At 54.6% G+C, this 18,129-nt stretch overlaps 1 protein-coding gene and 12 non-coding genes across 18 annotated transcripts; 8 read left to right on the top strand and 5 right to left on the bottom strand.

Annotated features, from left to right (window-relative positions):
• The first annotated feature begins 745 nt into the window (after nucleotides 1-745).
• On the top strand, nucleotides 746-8,005 carry LOC104139183 (E3 ubiquitin-protein ligase TRIM39). 6 transcript variants are annotated; one of them, XM_068923813.1, is made up of 8 exons: nucleotides 746-870; nucleotides 1,106-1,410; nucleotides 1,906-2,467; nucleotides 3,200-3,295; nucleotides 4,010-4,240; nucleotides 4,860-4,882; nucleotides 6,043-6,158; nucleotides 6,326-8,005. In XM_068923813.1, exons 3-8 carry the CDS (start codon nucleotides 2,048-2,050, stop codon nucleotides 6,838-6,840), a joined length of 1,401 nt encoding a protein of 466 aa, XP_068779914.1. In that variant the 5' UTR covers nucleotides 746-870; nucleotides 1,106-1,410; nucleotides 1,906-2,047; the 3' UTR covers nucleotides 6,841-8,005. The 6 variants fall into 6 exon arrangements, with proteins under 6 accessions (XP_068779914.1, XP_068779916.1, XP_068779918.1 ...); XM_068923815.1 differs by having other exon boundaries at nucleotides 815-943; nucleotides 1,106-1,336; XM_068923817.1 differs by having other exon boundaries at nucleotides 815-943; nucleotides 1,106-1,336; nucleotides 1,881-2,467.
• Nucleotides 8,006-8,789: 784 nt separating this feature from the next.
• TRNAV-CAC (transfer RNA valine (anticodon CAC)) lies at nucleotides 8,790-8,862 on the bottom strand. Its single transcript has one exon. It is a non-coding gene; the product is annotated as a tRNA-Val (tRNA).
• Nucleotides 8,863-9,197: 335 nt separating this feature from the next.
• TRNAL-CAA (transfer RNA leucine (anticodon CAA)) lies at nucleotides 9,198-9,306 on the bottom strand. The gene is made up of 2 exons: nucleotides 9,269-9,306; nucleotides 9,198-9,243 (listed from the first exon to the last, which is right to left on the bottom strand). It is a non-coding gene; the product is annotated as a tRNA-Leu (tRNA).
• A 184-nt stretch (nucleotides 9,307-9,490) lies between these two features.
• On the bottom strand, nucleotides 9,491-9,563 carry TRNAK-CUU (transfer RNA lysine (anticodon CUU)). Its single transcript has one exon. It is a non-coding gene; the product is annotated as a tRNA-Lys (tRNA).
• A 532-nt stretch (nucleotides 9,564-10,095) lies between these two features.
• Nucleotides 10,096-10,168, top strand: TRNAV-CAC (transfer RNA valine (anticodon CAC)). The gene has a single exon. It is a non-coding gene; the product is annotated as a tRNA-Val (tRNA).
• A 257-nt stretch (nucleotides 10,169-10,425) lies between these two features.
• TRNAE-UUC (transfer RNA glutamic acid (anticodon UUC)) lies at nucleotides 10,426-10,497 on the bottom strand. Its single transcript has one exon. It is a non-coding gene; the product is annotated as a tRNA-Glu (tRNA).
• Nucleotides 10,498-10,871: 374 nt separating this feature from the next.
• On the top strand, nucleotides 10,872-10,943 carry TRNAE-UUC (transfer RNA glutamic acid (anticodon UUC)). Its single transcript has one exon. It is a non-coding gene; the product is annotated as a tRNA-Glu (tRNA).
• Nucleotides 10,944-11,351: 408 nt separating this feature from the next.
• TRNAV-AAC (transfer RNA valine (anticodon AAC)) lies at nucleotides 11,352-11,424 on the top strand. Its single transcript has one exon. It is a non-coding gene; the product is annotated as a tRNA-Val (tRNA).
• Nucleotides 11,425-11,857: 433 nt separating this feature from the next.
• TRNAV-CAC (transfer RNA valine (anticodon CAC)) lies at nucleotides 11,858-11,930 on the bottom strand. The gene has a single exon. It is a non-coding gene; the product is annotated as a tRNA-Val (tRNA).
• A 441-nt stretch (nucleotides 11,931-12,371) lies between these two features.
• Nucleotides 12,372-12,444, top strand: TRNAV-CAC (transfer RNA valine (anticodon CAC)). Its single transcript has one exon. It is a non-coding gene; the product is annotated as a tRNA-Val (tRNA).
• A 798-nt stretch (nucleotides 12,445-13,242) lies between these two features.
• TRNAV-AAC (transfer RNA valine (anticodon AAC)) lies at nucleotides 13,243-13,315 on the top strand. The gene has a single exon. It is a non-coding gene; the product is annotated as a tRNA-Val (tRNA).
• Nucleotides 13,316-15,988: 2,673 nt separating this feature from the next.
• Nucleotides 15,989-16,061, top strand: TRNAK-CUU (transfer RNA lysine (anticodon CUU)). Its single transcript has one exon. It is a non-coding gene; the product is annotated as a tRNA-Lys (tRNA).
• A 1,781-nt stretch (nucleotides 16,062-17,842) lies between these two features.
• TRNAK-CUU (transfer RNA lysine (anticodon CUU)) lies at nucleotides 17,843-17,915 on the top strand. Its single transcript has one exon. It is a non-coding gene; the product is annotated as a tRNA-Lys (tRNA).
• The last annotated feature ends 214 nt before the right edge of the window (nucleotides 17,916-18,129 follow it).

The raw sequence follows: 18,129 nt of genomic DNA, 5'->3' as shown, positions 1-18,129 counted from the left end.
GAAAAGCCCATCTGCACGAGGGGGCTCCTGAGCTTGTTTCTCTTGCGGAGGAGACCCATCGAAGGCGTTTCTCCACCCGGCTGTCCCCAAAAACCAGCCTCCAGCTCCCCCTTGAGACCATCCTCGCTAACAGTCCGCGCTGTTCAGCCACCCCCCAAAAAAAAGAAAAAAAGATTTCAAGGCGAGTTTGGAGAGGGACTGTTGTGTTTTCAACCTGGCTCGTTCCCCAACCCCATTTACTGCCTCTGCAGCAATGCTAAAAGACTTTAATTGGAGAAGGGAGGGGAAAAAAAAAAATCACATTTGGGAGATAAAAATCTTTGCAAAGCAAGCGCAGCATCAGAGGAGAGCAAACACAGACTGGGGCTGAGACCCCAGGGCTGAGCTTAAATAGGGCCCTGGGCCATGGGCAGGGGGTGGTTGGGGGTCCCAGGTGGGGCTGCTCAGGGCAACTTAATGCTTATTAACGGCCTCAGGGTGCCAACAAAATCAGCTGATGTTGCTGGAGAAGCTGGCAAGCTCCTTTAGAGCTGCCGAGCTCCCAGCGCTTGCAGCACAGGAGGAGGAGGAAGAAGAGCGCGAGGAAGAGCAACGTCCTAGATGCAAGAGTCAACGTTGTCCCTCGGGGGCATCCTCTGCGCGTTCCCCCCCAACCAACGCCGTGGCTTCTTCCCCACCGACGTAACCCTTAACTCTGCAAAGGCCGCGAGCGCAAAGCCCTGCCTCGAGTTTCAGGCTGAGCGTTTGCACGGCGGGAGCTTGGCGCTGGCAACTCGTGACACCCGGAGCCCGGGCGTAATACCGAAAACCGAAAGCAGAGAAAGGCTGGTGGGGAGAAAGCACGTCTGCAAACCCGACCGACCTTGCAAGGTCAGAGCAGCCGGAGTAAAGTGACGCTGCAAATAGGAAAGCCGGCAGGAGGGGAGATATCCATCGCTGGAAGGTTTTTCTCCTAAAAAAATATCACTTATTGCTCTAAAAACGAGGGGGCTGCAGGCTGAAGGAAGCCCCGCCGCAGCACGGCGGGCTCTCAGGTGGAGGACCCCGCATCTCGGAGCCAGTCCAGCCATCGGGTCAGCTCAGCACCGTGTTATTTCCTTTGCAGGGCGAAAGCAAATCCCTCCCTTTCCCCAAGGGCACGGGCGAGCGTGCAAGGAAAGCAAAAACCAAAGCGAAGCCGGTGCGCGGGAATCGGCGCAGCCCGGACCCGTGAAAGCAGCAGCCTCCTGTTGAAAAGGAGAAGCGAAAGCAGCATTCAACATATTTATAGCCGCCACGTACCGCGCGCAGGCAGAGACGAGGAAGCTGGCAGGACGGTGCAGAAGCCGGCAGTTAGGTACCACGAGGAGCTGCAGTTAGTTAGCGCTGCGTGCCAGCGGCTCAACGTTTAAGGAGGGAGAGCTGTTTGCGGTAGGGGAGCCGCATTGCCGTGGCCGTGCGCTGCGATTAAATGCTCATTTATTGACGAGAAGCTTTGGCGGGTGGGAGGAGAGCCACCCTCGCTCGGGCGCCTCTTTGCAGCCCCGGGGGATGAGCAGCCCACGCCGCAGAGGTGCAACGCGATACGGGGGGGGGGGGAAAGGGGCGAATTTAAGGGGTTGAACTCGGTAGCAAGCAGCTTGCCTCCAGGGAAAGGTGGGCTGGGATGGAAAGCGGGATGGAGGAGGGATGCAACGACCCATTTCTGGCTGCTCCTGCACCCGCGGAGGCTTTGGGCTGGGGTTCCCCCTTCCCTGCATTTGCCTGGGGTTTTTTTTTTGGGGGGGGGAGGGGGGAGTCGTATGAAGCTTGCAGGTGGGTTTCTAACAAGCCTGGATGTTATTAAGGATGGTTATTCTTATTCACTTTGCTCTCCCGCCACCGCGTCCCCGTTGGGGAAGGTGGCGTCTCCCGTGCCCTCTGCAGCCGTTTAGCAGGGCGCTTTGCCCGGCGCGCCCGGCTCGGCGGCGAACCTCCCCGCTCGCTTTCGGGCCCCGAGGCACCTGCAGGAAGGCGAGCAGCCAAGGGCAAGGCGAGCCGGAAAGCGCAAGCGGCCCCCGCCGAGGCCATGGCCACCGCCGGCCCCGTCGAAAGTTTCCACGACGAAGCCTCCTGCTCCATCTGCCTGGGGTTCTTCCAGGACCCCGTCTCCATCCACTGCGGCCACAACTTCTGCCGCGCCTGCATCACCCGCTGCTGGGAGGAAGCCGAGACCGCTTTCGCCTGCCCCCGGTGCAAAGAGACGGCCCCGCGGAGGAACCTGAGACCCAACCGGGAGCTGGCCAAAATCATCGAGATCGCCAAGCGGCTGAGCTTGCAGGCGGCCAAAGGAGGGGCCGGCGGGGAGAGGCTGTGCCAGAAGCACCAGGAAGCTCTGAAGCTCTTCTGCGAGGAGGACCGAGCCCCCATCTGCCTGGTTTGCAGGGAGTCCCAGGCGCACCGGGCTCACGCCGTGGTCCCCATCGAGGAGGCAGCGGAGGAGTACAAGGTAGGAGCTCCCCGCGTGGGGCAGAGCGGGGAGGAGGAGGAGGAGGGGATGGGAGGAAGAAGAAGCAGCTGCCGTGAGAGCTGCTTTGCTGGCAAACATCTAGATTTCCATGTGTTTCGGTCCACGCTCTGCTTTGCCCCGACTGCTCTTGCCCCTCGCTTACGTTGCTGGTGGCTCCTACCAGCTTGAAGCTGTTGGTCCCAGCATCGTTACAGGATCATCGTTTAATTCAGGCTGGAAGGGACCTCAGGAGCTCATTTAGGCCGCCCGCCTGCTCGAAGCAGGGTCAGCTGTGCCCTCGTGGACGTTGGGGGCCACAGGAGATGCTGCATGTAGATACGCACCATGTCAGATGCGGGTCCTTGGCCAGGCTGCGAGGTTGCGATTGAAAGCACGTTCCTTGGCAGCTGATCCCAGCCGGCAGCCCACGCTTATAAATTTTGGCTCAGCACTGAGCGCACGCTGAGCCTGAGCAGATGCCGGCGGGGTCTCCTCCGTCATTTCAAGTCACTCGTCCGCTCCAGTCCTTGGCCCGAGTCTTTTCTCTGCCGTTATGTCATGAATAGCCCCCCTGGCAATGGCAGGAGACTTCCAAATTATGGCATTATTAAGCAAGGGAGACTCCTTCGAGTTTGCAGGAGGTGAGCCCAGCTGGGTGGGATGAACAGGGTGCAGGGATGGACCTAACTACGGGAAGAAACCGCACTAACGAGATGGTCTTTACCTGCTCAGGAGAAATTCCAGGCTCATGTGCAGATCCTGAAGGACAGGAGAGAAAAACTGCTGGGGCTGAAAACGGCTGAGGAGGGGAAAAGCCTGGATTTCCTCGTAAGCTTCTGGTTCTTTGTCCTTGGGTGGTGGCGGCTTTCTCCCTTTCTTTCCTTTCGGTTGTCCCGCTGGCCGTGGCGATGGACGTGAAGATACGTCGCCAAAGATCGTGTTTCCGTGGTCTTCCTTCCTTTCCTCTTCCATGTGGAAACTGGGAATGTCCTCTCCATCGTGGGAAGGTCCGGGCATGGTGACAGCCTGTCTGTGGGGCAGATTGAGAGATGCTCCCATTTCCCCCATGTCTCCTGCTCCTCGTACCTCTCAGCAGGCTGGGAGATGGTTTTCCCAGGATGGGTCTTTTCCTTCCTTGGTTTGCTCCCAAGTGGGGCAGGTTCCCAGAATTTCCCCGTGACAGAAAAGGGAGTCACCCAGTTGCTTCTTTCTTGCCTTGTTTTCCCTTTCTCCGATCTCTTTCTCCGGCTTATCTGTTTATGGTTCTGCTTTGCTTCTTGCCCTGTCGTTCAAAGGTCTACAGTACTGCAGGCATGAGGAGTTCAGTCCGTGGGAAATGCCCTTAGCCAGCCACTTCCGCCTAGAAACAGTGGAAAAAAGAAAAAAAAAAATTGTCTCAAATACTGAACGTTCCTCTGCACGGGGCCCTGGGTTGTGCTGTGCCGAAATTTGTCACCCTAAACCAGCCCATCTGGGACCGCTCCCAGCCCTTTCTGTCTCCCTTCCCTGCCCAGTCCTTGCGCATGTCGGTTCTTGTTGCAGGAAAGGGTGGAAACGGAGAGACAGAAGGTCGTGTCTGAAATCGAGGAGCTGCACCAGTTTGTGGAGGGCCAGGAGCGTCTTCTCTTGGGCCGGCTGGCAGAGCTGGACCAGGAGATCGTGAAGAGACAGGAGGAGAACATCACCAGGCTCTCAGAGGAAATCTCCTCCATCAGCGAGGAGATTAGAGAGCTGGAAGAAAAGTGTCAGCAGCCGGCGTGTGAATTCCTGCAGGTGAGAGCTCAGCCCCCGGGGAAGACCGTTGACCAGGAACATCACTGGGGCCACCAGCCTAGGAGTCAAATGCGCTCTAAATCCTCCCTCTTTTTAAGCTTTAAAAAAAACTGTCATATTAAATACATATTTTCCTTAAACACTCACAAACATGGCCCAGCTGTCCACAGGAATACTTTAAATCAAGTGCGATCTACTTGGATGACCACACATTTCTGAGTATGGGATTCATCCGCCCCATTTGAGAGGTCTCCATCCAAAAACATTGCCTAAATCCCTTTATACTCAGTGTCTCTGGAGAGTGGGCAGTTTCTGGGTGCAACTCATCTCTTTCAGCTAGTTATTCAAACAGGTGACCTGAAATGATATGAAAGGTTGTGGGTAGACTACAAAGAGCAACTCATTAATGTTGCTACGACCTCACCTAGCCCAGCAGCAGCTCTGCAAATGCTCTACAGGCAAATCAGTATTTCGGGACTCATTTTAGATGTGGGGAAACACAGAGGAGTGCCTTAAGTCCTCTGAGGTCAGCCTACAGCCCCACGGTACAGCCTTGTAGTTAACTATCGGGTTGGCTTTGCTCTGAACTCATCTTCCTTCTCTCATCTTTCCCTTGTAGGACAGCAGAAACATCTTGAGCAGGTTTGCGGCTCCTTCTCACATGTTGTGATGTTAATGTTGTTTATCTCTACGGTGGTGGCACTGATGGACTCCGAAATCCCAGCCCCCTATGACCCCCGTGTGCTAGGTACTGTAAAGACATATAGGAATAGGCTGGAACATAGCAAAAGGCACCGAGTCCAAGTAGGGCGCTGGAGACCAGCTAAGAGTACCAGGTGGGACGATGGTACCTCCAGCTCTGCTTCAACTTCTCCTCTAGTCCCTGCATCAAAACCGTCCGTGGTGGGTTTTCTGGAGGATGTGAGCCGAGCTCTCACACCTCGCCTTTGTGAGCTGGTCAAAAACAGTCCAACAGTCTTAAGATACTCAGATGTTACATACTGATGAGTGCTTCCAAGTGGGAGAGAACCCCGTGTGAACTTCTGTACCAGTAACAGACCTCTTCATGAGTAATGCTCTTTGGAAATAGGCCGAGAAGGTAGATTATTTGAAAGAAAAAAACCAACCAAACAAGGAAAGACAGTTTTATTGCCTGCACTTCCCTTGGCCTCAAGCATTGCTGGTCATGCTAGAAAGGCTTTGCTGTCCAGGGACTCTTTAGGGCACGATGCTTGGGAACTGAAGTAGGGCTGAGGGATTTGCTCAGAGCATATCTGAGTGCTCAGGTGGCTACAGCTAAGCTAGCCGAGCCCGCTTGGCCGGGGCCGCATCAGGAGAGCCGAGGCTGCTGAGGGCTCTTGATTCACTGAGCGTTTGGTCGCACCAAGGAAACGCAGGGGGGAGAAGTTCAGGCTTGGCCGAAGCGGCTGGTTGTGACGCTCTTTTCTCCTCGCTTTGAATGTCTCCAGGGCAGAGGCCTGGTTATCCTGGCCCCTTTGTAGACAAAAGGAGGGGACTTGCAGAGCATGATTCATCTGACCTGCTTCTGAATGAGATGAGTCATGCCCCTCCATGAAAAGCAAAGGCCATGGAGGCATTAGCTGAGGTGAAAACATTTACAAAGTGAGTGTGTGCTCTGGGTCAGCAAATTCTTCTCCGGAAAGTCCTTAATGACTTCCCTGGGGCCAAGCCTTCCCTCCAATCCTATTACAAAGCTGCTCTTTATATGAAAATTGCTCAGGGTATAACGACAATTATGGGGGAAGGCATCATTATCAGCAAGGTCTTTTGTTCCTTCCCAGGCTTGAAAAGGATGACGTCCAGAAGTCAGAAAAGGTCTCACCGGAGCTGGGAGAGAAACCCCCCGGTTTTCCTCAGAAGAATTTTGCTCTCAAGGAGATGTTGATGAAATTTCAAGGTACAGAGGAATTGCTGAGGAGAGGGTTTGAGGTTACACGGGGGGGCTCTTTGCAGCGGGTCTGAGTAAGGCTACCTCAACCAGGGCTGAGAAGTGCTGGTGCAACGCCACGTAGACGTACTTCTGACCCTGCCTCCAACGATCGTTTTCTTTCTCGCTGTCCCCAGTAAGCTTGACCCTGGATCCAGAGACGGCGCATCCCCGCCTGGTCCTCTCCGAGGATCGGAAGAGCGTGAGATGGGAGGACACGCGCCACCCCGTGCCCGACAACCCCAAGCGATTCGACGCCTCCCGCTGCGTCCTGGGCTGCGAGGGTTTCGGCGCGGGGAGGCACTACTGGGAGGTGGAGGTGGGGGACGGGGAAGCCTGGGCCGTCGGGGTGGCCAAGGAGTCCGTGAGGAGGAAGGGACGGATCAGCGTCAACCCGGAGGTGGGGATCTGGGCTATGGGGCAGTGCGGGAGCCAGTACCAGGCTCTCACTTCTCCCACCATCCCCATCTCCCTGCTCGCTCCCCCCAAGGTGATCGGGATTTACCTGGACTACGAGGCGGGGCGAGTGGCCTTTTTTGACTCCAAAAACGAGGCCCCCATCTTCACCTACCCGCCAGCTTCATTCGCAGGGGAGCGAATCCTCCCTCTGCTCTGCCTGGGGAGAGGGTGCCAGTTCACGCTCTCCCCATGACCGCTCCGGGGGCATGCTCCACTTGAGCCTCACTCACAAGCCTCTGGAGACACCACGGGGTCCTACCACCCCAGAGGCAGCTTTGGGGAGCATGAAGAAGGCACCGTCCTGCCTAGCACAAGCGGGATGGCAAAATTTCCTTCCCCATCGTCCAGCTCAGCAAGAGGCATCTGCTGTTGCAGAGCTGGTGGCACGTGGGACGAGGGCTGCTCTACTGGCTGAAGACTTTGCCAGCGATGCGGCCCTGGTGCAGCCGTGCCCGTAAAACCCCTTTCAAGAACCTTTTTTCCCTCTATATTGGAGGACAAGGATGCGGCCAAGCTGAACCTATGCTGGTTCCCGAAGTGACGGACCCAGTTTCCCCTCTCCCTACCCTCTCCTGGGTGTTTCTGCTGTTTGTTGGACCCTTTGCCCGACTTTTCCAGCTCGCTGAGCTTTCTGGACATCCCTCTGCAGCTGCATGACGGAACCTCTCCCTTTAGATGCCAAGGATGAAGATGCGCAAACCTGGAGAACGCAAGGAGTTCAGGATGGCTTCGAGCTTTTTGGCTGTCTTTGATGCCGAGGTGGTCAGCCAAGCCAACAGCAAGGTGGACAATACTCGATCTTGCAGGAAGGCTGCCAGTACGACTTTAAATCCACAGCATCCAGACCCCTAGTTTGTGTTGGACCAGTGCTTAGTGCTGCATGACGGTCACATCTTTGCCCTACGTGTGTCGCAACCTGGAGAGGCAAATCCTTGCAGCCATGCGACCTACGGTCCCGCTCGAGTCAGCGAAGGACGGCGAGGGTATAACTGAGCTCATCTAGAAATGGGTCAACAAACCACGTGTAGGAGATTGACTCGCTGGCACGAAGACAAGTCTACTGGAGGTGCCTAAAACCAAGAGCAACAAATCCTTCTGAAGGCAGCGTCGGCTTTAACCTTGTGTCGACCAACCGCCTGGGGGCCAGCTAGCGCCTCGTGGCTACTTGGGAGCGTAAGGAGGAATCCAGAGGGGACGGAGGATGCTCACGAGAGCATCTTTCCAGTGAATGGAGTCAGTGTTTTAAGATACCTGGACAGATTGTACACATGCGTCTTTGGTAGCTTGAAACGCCTTGTTTGCCTCTGCTGCTGACCGCAAAATACGGAAATGGTAATAGAGGAACTGCTGCTTTTGCAGTCTGGTGTGGCGATTGTTTTGTACCGGCGCTGAGCTGAGCCGAGTCTTACGTTAGCAATAGCCATTCTTGCATCGTGCTACGGGCAAGTGCTTCTTGCTGGGTGCGAGGGTGGGCCTCGCTGGTCCGCCCGTGGGGCTTGCTTTCCCTCTGTGAAAGAAACAGCTGGGCGCGGGGAAATGTAATCTCGATGCGCCCGGGAAACGCTGAGCCACGGTTCTCCAAAGAAAGTCATGACTCCTGGTGCAAAACTGCTACTGGCGGTGCGGGTCGCCACCGAGGTGGCGCGGTGGAGTAAGGGCGGGGAAGGGGCCGAAAATAAGTGGGAGACGGGTCGAAGACGCATGGAAAATTAGCAGGTTTTGACGGCTTGGAGGCTGCAGCGGGCAAGACGCTGCGTATGGGCTCCCTGGTGGTCTAGTGGTTAGGATTCGGCGCTCTCACCGCCGCGGCCCGGGTTCGATTCCCGGTCAGGGAACTCCCTTTTCCTTGAGTATTTTTTTTTTTTTTGGCCTCCTCTTTTTTTCAGGGACACCCTCTCATATTAAGGAAAGGTGTTGCCTAAGAAGCATTTCTGCCCTTGCCTGCTTATTCCTTCCCTCTTTCACTCCCTCTCTCCTTCCCGCCCCTTTCCACTTCAGAGCAGCGGGGCGTAACGGCGTGCGTTTGTGCACAAAACCTGCCTTAAAACCTGGGCTGAACTGGCAAGGCAGACTGTCTTTGGGGAGAGAGGGAGGGGGAAAAAAATAAGAGGAATAATAATAATTAAAAAAAAAAAAAAGGAGTGTTTCTGCCCGGTTTCGAACCGGGGACCTTTCGCGTGTGAGGCGAACGTGATAACCACTACACTACAGAAACGCGCTCTGCAGCCCTTTCCTTCCTGTCCCCCTCCTGACCCAGCTGCTGCCCCAAATTTGGCCCCCAAAGCCTCTTCCTCGAGACACCGATCCCAAAATCACCCCAGAGGCTCCAGCGAGGCTTTTGCTGTTTAATTGCTCTTCCAGCCACCCCGGGCGATTGCTGCCGTGGCGGTTCGCAGGTCCCTTCAGCATCTGCAAAAGCCCCTAGTCCAAAAAAAAATGCGACCAGCAGGTAAAAAGGTGTTAGGTTTCCCGGCGAATGCAGGTGCGAGAAATCTTCTTTTTTTTTTTGTGGCAAGAAAAAAAAAAGGAGGGGAAAAAAATAAAAGCATCTGTCAGGAGTGGGATTTGAACCCACGCCTCCACGCGGAGACCAGAAGACCCGGCTGCAGGGAAGGCAGAGCCTTGAGTCTGGCGCCTTAGACCACTCGGCCATCCTGACAACTGGGGAGAAAACACCCGAAAAGGGGAAATATCCCGACCGATAGATTTTTTTTTTTGGGGGGGGAGGTTGTTTATGGCGGCGTTGCGAGAGGTTGCGGCAGCAGAGGCGGGAGGCCGAGGCTGGAAAGGGAGGAATTGCTGAAGGAAAAGGGGAATTAAAAAAAAAAAGGGAAAAGCTCAAGCGCCCAACGTGGGGCTCGAACCCACGACCCTGAGATTAAGAGTCTCATGCTCTACCGACTGAGCTAGCCGGGCTCCTTCGCCCTGAATTTTTATCTTCTTTCCTGTGTTAGCCTGTGCCTCTTTTTTCCCCCCCTCCTGCCTCTTCTGTGCCCCCTCCGCAAAGGGGGGGAAAAAAAGGGAGAATTTCTTTTGCAAGAGGTTTCTTGCACCCTCCTCCTCCAGCGGCTGCACCGCCAGACAGGAAAAATCCGCCCCTGCTGCCTCTCGCCTCCCATGAGCCCTCCTAGGTGGGTGGTGGGTGAACGAGGAGAGCCTTCGAGACCGGCTGGAAAGCCTGGGATTTCTTACTAGACGACTTTGGGTCTTGCAATTAAATGCAAGGTGAGCAAGAGATGGGTCAGGAGGGAACCTCGCGATGAAATTTTTCCCTGCTCGGATGATTTGAACACCAGAAGGAGTAGCGGAAGGCTCCGAGACTCCAGAGACCTCTCCCCCCCCCCCATTCCTTTTTTAAACCCGTGCTTTTGCACCCAGAGACCCGGGTGTTTTTTTAAACTTTGGGATAAGGGTGAGGGGCGAGGGAGGGGGTGCGGGTTTGCGGGTGGTTTCTGTAGTGTAGTGGTTATCACGTTCGCCTCACACGCGAAAGGTCCCCGGTTCGAAACCGGGCAGAAACACGCCGGGCAAAAATGAACTTTTGCCACTTTCGTGCAGAGATTTGTGAATCAGCGGCTTCGATATTCCTGGAAGAGAAGGTGAAACAGCTGCTGGAGAAATATTTCTCTTGTAGAAATAGCTCGGCAGTTTGCACCTCTGATGGGTGCTTTGTGGGAATAACCAGTAACTTTCTGGCAGAAGTGAAATCGAAGGTATTAAATAGAGGGTAAATATTGGTGAGTTTGGGCAAATTAAGACAAAAGGAAGCTTTCTTTTTTTCCCTGACCGGGAATCGAACCCGGGCCGCGGCGGTGAAAGCGCCGAATCCTAGCCACTAGACCACCAGGGAGCGCGCTTCGGGGCTATTTCTGGCAATCCCATCTTTTATCTCGGCACGGGTTTGGGGCGCCTCTTGCAGAGGGCAGGAGGAAGGGCTGTGCCAGCGCCGCCTTCACCCATCCCGGCTCTGACCGAGCTCCCAGGGAGCGAGGAAAAAAAAATCCGCCAGGCTCCAGGGGCAGAAAACAGAAAATCCGGATTATCTCCAGCGGCACCAACGTCGTTTCTAGCGCTTTTTGGCCCCAAAGCTGCCACCTCGCAGTAGCTCAGTGGGACCAAAGTAGCCACGTCGGGGCCGGGCTTGCCCGGGTCGTGCCCTGATGGGCAGACGCTGCCCCTTCCTCTAGGACCAGCAGAAATAACCAAACAGCCCCAAAACAGCTCTCCCTGGTGGTCTAGTGGTTAGGATCCGGCGCTTTCACCGCCGTGGCCCGGGTTCGATTCCCGGTCAGGGAAGGCTCTTTCTTTCAAAAAAAATAGAGAGTGAAATCTTTCCAAATGGTTATTTTTTCCCTCTCTGGGGGGTTCCCGAAGGGCTTCTCTGCACCTGGATGTTGCCGCCTCCAGGAGGTGATGCGCTACCTGCTGTCCCAGCAGCCCCTCACGTTCACGCGGCCCCCTTGCTCAAAATGAAACGTCTTCTGCCCCCCCCCCCCCAAACTAAGCGGGCAGTGGCTACAAAAATGACCTTTTTAAAAAAATATTACTAAATCAGAGTGGGTTCGGGACCTCGGCAGATCTCTGCACCAGTTTCCCCCTCCAAAAACCCAGCTTGAGCCGGTCACTCCTGGCTGCATCCAGGTGGGAGTTGACGGCTCGGTTGGATCCTCCTCCGGAAAGGATGCGGCCAGGTGCCCACAGCTGGTTTCTGTAGTGTAGTGGTTATCACGTTCGCCTAACACGCGAAAGGTCCCTGGTTCGAAACCGGGCAGAAACAAAGGTTTTTATGGAGGGGCTGTTTTGCTTTTTCAAAGATCTTCCGGCTGTCTCCCTTCTACGTCCTTCAGACGACAACATTTCAAATGCAGAGCAGCGGGGATGAAGTTCAGAAGGGAAAGGGCCTGGCTCTGTTCTCTTTCAGGGAGAAACAGTGAAACCTGTTTTCTATACCGCGACGCACACATATATACGGGACTTAATGGTACTATCTTGCTTCTTGCAAGGATTTAGCAAAGCTTCACAGCAGAACGCATCCTGTTTTCTTCCCTTTGGCCTTTATATCGTGGAAGAAACAGGAACAAAACCCGGACTTGTGATTTGAAGGCCTGATCGGCGTGCGCGAACGCGTTGCCCTCACGTGGGGACTCAACGAAGCCAGGGGCTTTGGTTTTCTGCTTTTCCAGGACAAGGGGGAAAAAAAAACAGCACCCTGTTTCTGCCTGGTTTCGAACCAGGGACCTTTCGCGTGTGAGGCGAACGTGATAACCACTACACTACAGAAACCCACTGTGTGCAGCTCCTTGCACCCTCTCTGCAGAAGGATGAAGCAGGGTCTCCTGCAGCCAGCCCAAACACCCACCTCCATCTCTTCCACCCTCTGCAACCCCCTAGCCCATTCCCCTAGCCCTCTGCAGGTCCCACGGCTGCACCCGAGCATGCACAACCCGTGCAGGTAGGATGACGGACCTGGGGAGCAGACACAGCTTGGGGCAAAACCCGACTCTTGAAGCCGGATGGGCAAAGGAAACAGGTCCAGAACAGGTGGGTTTGTGGGCTGGGTTGGATGGAGAACACTAGAGAGACGGAAAAGCTGCTGAGTTGTGTGCGTTGGTGTTTCCTGGATGGGTTTGGGGTGCCTAGAGCAAATGCCCTGGAGATCCTGGAGCAAACGTCCTGCGGAGCCCGCCTGTTGCAGAGATGATGCAAGGTTGCACAGGTCACCCAGTTTCTGTAGTGTAGTGGTTATCACGTTCGCCTCACACGCGAAAGGTCCCCGGTTCGAAACCGGGCAGAAACATCATTATGGTTTTTCTCCATCTCTGTCTTGGGGAAAACAAAAGAGCTGGGCCATTAGTGAAGTCCCATAGGTGTGGGGAGAGTGACTCTGGTCTTCACCCCTATCCTGGTTTGGTCAACAGGAGAAGGTTCCCCGGCCACCTTCCTTGCAGCAGGCAAAGTGATGAATGAGCAGAAAAGTGGCCTGTGGTTCTGAGCTGGAGCAGGGCTGGTAACTCCTACTCCTTTCCCTGGTGTCTCCTTGCTGCGTGGTCCTTTTTTCTGCTCCATCCCCGCCTGTGCAAGGTTGGGGAGGAAAGTCCCAGCCTCGCTGCCGAGGTGATGCATGCAGAGAGAAATCCTTGGGCTTGGTGGTGAAGTATGATTCCTCCCAAGGCATTTTCCCCACCTTTAGCCAGGCTTTGGCTACAATCTCCTTGCTTTCTTGGAATGGAAATAAAGAAAAACAGCTTTAATCGGAGCATTTCCCCTGGCTGTGAAGCAAAAGGTAGTCTACTTACCCCCTTGCTCACCATCTTCTCTCCAGGTCAGAAGGGGCTGCAAACAGCTTCAATGCAGAAAAGCCTTGTATTGAGTTTTCCTTGGTTGTGTTCCTTGCTTTGACCATCCAAAATCGCCCGTCAAGAGCACGGATGGGTGTTAATGAGGGGGGAGAGACTTTCCCCTGTCTGTCCTCTTGGGGAAGAGGAAAAGAAGGGCAAACAGATGTGGAGAGGGTCATTGGGAGTGGAGGAGCTCCATGAAACGGCCTTTACTCCTCATTCCCACTGAACATCACCTTCAGCAGGAACATCTGCAGGTTTCTGTAGTGTAGTGGTTATCACGTTCGCCTAACACGCGAAAGGTCCCTGGTTCGAAACCAGGCAGAAACAAAGGTTTTTTGGGTCCCCCTCCCTTCATTTTCCCTGCGGTAGCAGGCATAGTGGGACAACCATCTTCTCCAACCTGTTGAGGCAGCAGCCTCCGCATGCTCCATCCGTCTAGAAAGACATTATGGCCTCAGAAAATCTCCTGCCGTCTTTCCACCGACGAAACTTCTGCAGGAACAGCCTCTTCCTTTTCCTTTCGCAAGAAAAAGAAGCGCAGCAGCACCCCTCCTCTCTGCAACGTGCTTCCCCGCGACATCCGGGTGCTTTGTGCGCTTTTTATTACGCTTTAGCTTAGTGGTTATTTCTGGGCAGTTTGGAACCTGAGCCCTCTACAGAGGGAGCGGGATGAGGCCTTCATCCCAGGACTCCTCGGCACCCAGAACTGTCGGTGTTTGCTTTTCGCGGGGATGCAGAGGAATAATTTGCATTTATACTTTTGCATTGGTGAAGCTTTGAGGGATGCCGTTTTTGGCAGCGGTTTCAGAGGCATCGAGTGTCTTCGTCCTTCCATCACTAGTTTAGATACAGATAAAGACCGCTCTGGGCAAGTCTTAGCTGTCATGTCCTCAGCTTGTACAGATACTGTGGAGACTGGAAAAATCGTGGCATCTCCATCCTTGGAGATACTCAAAACCTGACTGGACACAGTTCTGGGCAACGTGCTCTAGGTGACGCTGCTTGAGCCGGAGTGGTTGGACCAGACGACCTCCCAGGATGCCTCCAGCCTCAACCACCCTGTGATCCTGTGACCAACAGCAGAGTTTTGGCTGAAGTGGAAGGACCAAGGGCCTTGAGGGTGCTAATAGGCATTAATTGCCCTGAGCAGCCCCACCTGGGACCTCCACCCACACCCTGCCCGTGGCCCAGGGGCTCTATTTAAGCTCAGCCCTGAGCTAGCAGCCCCTTCTCAGCTCTGTTGGAGGAGCTTGGCTCTCATGTCCAGTTTCTTTGTCCTGGTTGAGTTTCTTCCTGTTGCTTCCCCTGCCAGCTTGCACCGTGGTTCATCTCAGCTGCACCTGAAGTTGAAACCTAGCAGTGAGTGTCTCCTCCCTTCCTCCAATGTGTTTTGTATGTGTCTGGCCTACATCTGAGCTGAAAAATAAGATTTGGGTGCAGGGGGGGGTGACTTTGCAGTCATGCATTGTTGCTCCTGTGTAGATTTATTTGTTAGCTGGACATGACCTAGAATAGCTGCCAAAATCCTTGGCTCTGTGCTCAGTTAACTCTCTGGAGCATGAGCTACTGCTGTTAAAGCTGGATTCTCCCTTCCTTTCTGCATCTCTGCTGACCTACATTGCCGTGCAGCTTTTGTTAAAGCCTTTGGTGTTTCCATTCTTCCAGAGACTTGGATGTAAGGACAGTGGAAACTTCAGTGCTTTTTCTGCTGAATTGTTTTCTCCCTCCTGCAGAAGCCTCCTTTCTCTTCCGCTCGCAGATACGTGCCAGTGTGATGTTAGGCACAGTGAGGGGTGTTAGGGGTGGAACTGAAGCTCTGCTGAAAATGGGGGCTCCCCTGTAAGAGCAGCGTGCAGCACTCGGAGGTCTGTGCAACAGTTATACCTTCCGGGGAAAAAATGGGAAAGAGGCTTCAAAATCAGGCAAACTGAAAAAAACAGTCTCAAACTCTTACAAGTCTCAAGGTCAGAACAGACCAGTCCCTTTGCAGCGATATCGTGATGGAGTGGTGCCTATTTTTGCATGCAGCCGCTTCAGCCCTAGCGAGCAGCTCTCTTCACTCATATTGCACCTGAGACACAGGGGAATTTGTCCATCATATTTTTGATCCTGGGATGTTTTCCACCCAGCTGAATGCGCTGAGACGAAGCCAGAGGTCGGGAAGGCCTGTTGCATCCAACAGAAGCAGGCAGATGTGCTCTTATCCCCTTGGCCTCCTGCGCTCGGGAGACCGGTGTCCCCAGGAGAGGGGCAAAGTGGGAGGAAGATGTCATTTATGCATCTGCAAGACCTTTTGGCATAGCTTCTGGGGGTGCCCCTGCAGGACCTCAAGGTGTTGGAGAAGCCACCAGAAAAGGCCTACCGCTGGATGGCAGCAGAAGACAAGCCCGAGGCCCTGCTTACCTGGGAGCATTCTAACGTTGCAGGCGGCTGGGTTGTTACAAGAGGGGTTGTTTTGGTAGGGGAAAAAGCCGAAATCCGCCGGAGACCCCTCTGCCTCCCGTGCAACCCTCCTTTTTGCGCTCTCACCCCCCTGGGGCCGGCAAAAAGCAGCTCCGCTGGGTCCCGGGGGAAGTGCCTAAATGCGATGCTGTAGCCGAAAAGGGGCTCCGCAGCAGCTCCCTGGTGGTCTAGTGGTTAGGATTCGGCGCTCTCACCGCCGCGGCCCGGGTTCGATTCCCGGTCAGGGAAAGTCGCTTTTTTTTGGCTTTTTTCTTTTCCCTCCTGCTTTTTTTTTTTTTTGCCATGCGCTTTCCCACCCGTGCGATGCGGCGCATCCAGCCTCTCCGTGCTCCCGCCTTCCTCCGCTCCCCACTCGCGCGTTCCCCGCGGCTGAACTCGTGTGGGGTTTCCCCCCCCGCCACCACCACCCCGGAGACCCCGGGGCAGAGCACGGGGATTTGTGCTGCAGCAAGTTTTGCCCGGTCGCAGCTTTTCCTTCCCCCACCCATTGCACCCAGGGCTGCAGCTTCAGGGCTGCGCGATGCCTCTTTCCCAGCAGCCCGGCTAGCTCAGTCGGTAGAGCATGAGACTCTTAATCTCAGGGTCGTGGGTTCGAGCCCCACGTTGGGCGCTTGAGCTTTTCCTTTTTTCTGTAGCAAAAATTTGGAGCCACTTCTCGCAGGAGGAAGTGCAAAAGCAACCCCGTTCCCCCATCCCCATGCTGGGTTTGTAATGGGAGAGGATGAGGAAGGAGCTGCACCTGCCCACTGTCATACAGGAGCGGGGTGGCCCTCTTAATATTCATCCCCTTTCAGCTAAAGGGAGGAAAGATCCCTTTTAATTCTTTTTCTCGTCCTTTCCACCGGTTGCCTCCCTTTCCTGCTCTTCTACGTTTTCCTTTGGTCTCAAGTCCGTCAGGGTGATCTCTTCCCTTCTAACTCAAGCCTTGATGCTGCGTTGTCATTTATTACCGCTTTATGCAGGAAATAATGGCACCAATAATATTTTCTCAGTGATTTTGGCAAGCTGCAGTTTCAGCTCGCGGCGTAACCCAGTAGCTTTAGTTAAAACGAGCCATGGTGAAAATGAGGGAAGCTGCTATTTCCCATCAGGAAAATTTGCCTGACCAGGGAAACGTTATTCCACGCTCTCCCCCTGCCGAAATTATTGGGCTGCGTGGCCAGTAGTGCCCGAGGATCCAACCCGCCGGGGGCTTCCTCTGCTTGCTCCTCGCTTCTGAGCACCTCGGGGAGTTAAATCTGGCTTCATGCTTGAAGAAATGCAGGTATCGTCCGCGTTTCTGCTGTCGGCGCAATACCAGCTGCATAAACATCGCGCGGCGATGGGCGAGGAGGGCGAAGCAACAAAAACGCAAGCAAGGCAGGGGAGAGAGCAGGAAGCACTGAACCTTTTTTTATGCAAGTGCCACTCACAAAATTATCGAAACAAAAAGGCTGGGCTCGCGTCCTGCTAGTTGCTCCAAGACCGGGTGAATATTTGCTTGCATCGAGCTGGTTCAACTGTTGTTTTTTTAGTCTTTTCTCTGTTGCATGAAAAAATTGCCGGGGCTGCACAGGGTGAGATAAACCAGAGTGTGATTAAACATGCTGAGCAAGGTGGGAGGGTTTGCTTTATGGCCGGGCTCCCAAAGGGTGTAATACACCTTCTTCTACCTTTGCTTGTGTTGTCCTCCAACAGCCTCAAAAAGGGGAGCTGCAAAAGCAAAGCAGCTGCCCCGGAGCGTGCAGGCTGTGATGTTAGGGGAGGAGGACCTGAGAGCGCCTGGTAAATCTGCCCCTGGGGGTCTTTTCTGCAGGAGATCGGGAAGGTTAGAGAGCCTGGGAGGACTTGCCGAAATAATGTCTTCGCGTCCCGGAGGGACTGGCTGGGCTCGCTGAGGAGCTGTGTTTGCCCAGGTGCAAGCGAAAGCATTGTTCCAACCGAACAATATCCCCCGGCGGTCCCAAGGTCGTTCAGGCCCTGGGTCGGCCCCAACGCCCGGCGCGGCAGGAAGGGGGCTATAAAGGCTGCGGCGATTCCCCGGCAGGCAGATGCTCCGACTTCGGGCGGGAAGCAGAGCCTGGTAAGAGCCTATTTCTGCTCTTGCTTTGGGTTTTACAGCTTGGGGCTTTTTCTTGCTTCCCCCCCTCCCCGTGCTGTGTGTCTCCCTCCTGCTGCAGGGTTTTGTGGCAGCCAGCACCATCCGGATGCGCCCTCATATATAGGATGCGCCCTCATATATAGGATGCGCCCTCATATATAGGATGCGCCCTCATATATAGGATGCGCCCTCATATATAGGCCCCCACTTATTTTTCCACCTCTATTTATTTTTACATTGACAAACTTGGCTTTTTTAACTCCAAACTTACACTTCCTCGAGGTGTAGAGCAAATAACCCCTCCTATGGCAGCCCGGCTAGCTCAGTCGGTAGAGCATGAGACTCTTAATCTCAGGGTCGTGGGTTCGAGCCCCACGTTGGGCGAGTCCTTTTTCGGCTCTGAAACCACCTCTTTTTTTTTCCTTTCCCCCCCATCTCCTGCACTAGTCTCTGCCCAAAGCTGTCTGCCTCTGGGTATGGAAAATGGCCGGGACAGGGAGTTTCCCAAGGGATGTACTGGCTAAATGGCTAAAAAGCCTGTCTGTGTCTTGGTGGATGGGAGATGGAGGGGGAGGGACGCCCGAGTCCCAGCTGTTTC

This window comes from Struthio camelus, chromosome 36 (genome assembly GCF_040807025.1).
Source record: "Struthio camelus isolate bStrCam1 chromosome 36, bStrCam1.hap1, whole genome shotgun sequence".
Lineage (NCBI taxonomy): Eukaryota > Metazoa > Chordata > Aves > Struthioniformes > Struthionidae > Struthio > Struthio camelus.
This window is presented reverse-complemented; position numbering and strand designations above follow the sequence as displayed.

What these genes read in the sequence shown, in the direction of transcription:
- LOC104139183 (XM_068923813.1), top strand. Translation starts at nt 2,048, where the DNA reads ATGGCCACCGCCGGCCCCGTCGAAAGTTTCCACGACGAAGCCTCCTGC. An exon ending in AGGCAGCGGAGGAGTACAAG is followed by an intron (nt 2,468 to 3,199) that starts GTAGGAGCTCCC and finishes TTACCTGCTCAG; the next exon opens with GAGAAATTCCAGGCTCATGT. An exon ending in GATGTTGATGAAATTTCAAG is followed by an intron (nt 6,159 to 6,325) that starts GTACAGAGGAAT and finishes CGCTGTCCCCAG; the next exon opens with TAAGCTTGACCCTGGATCCA.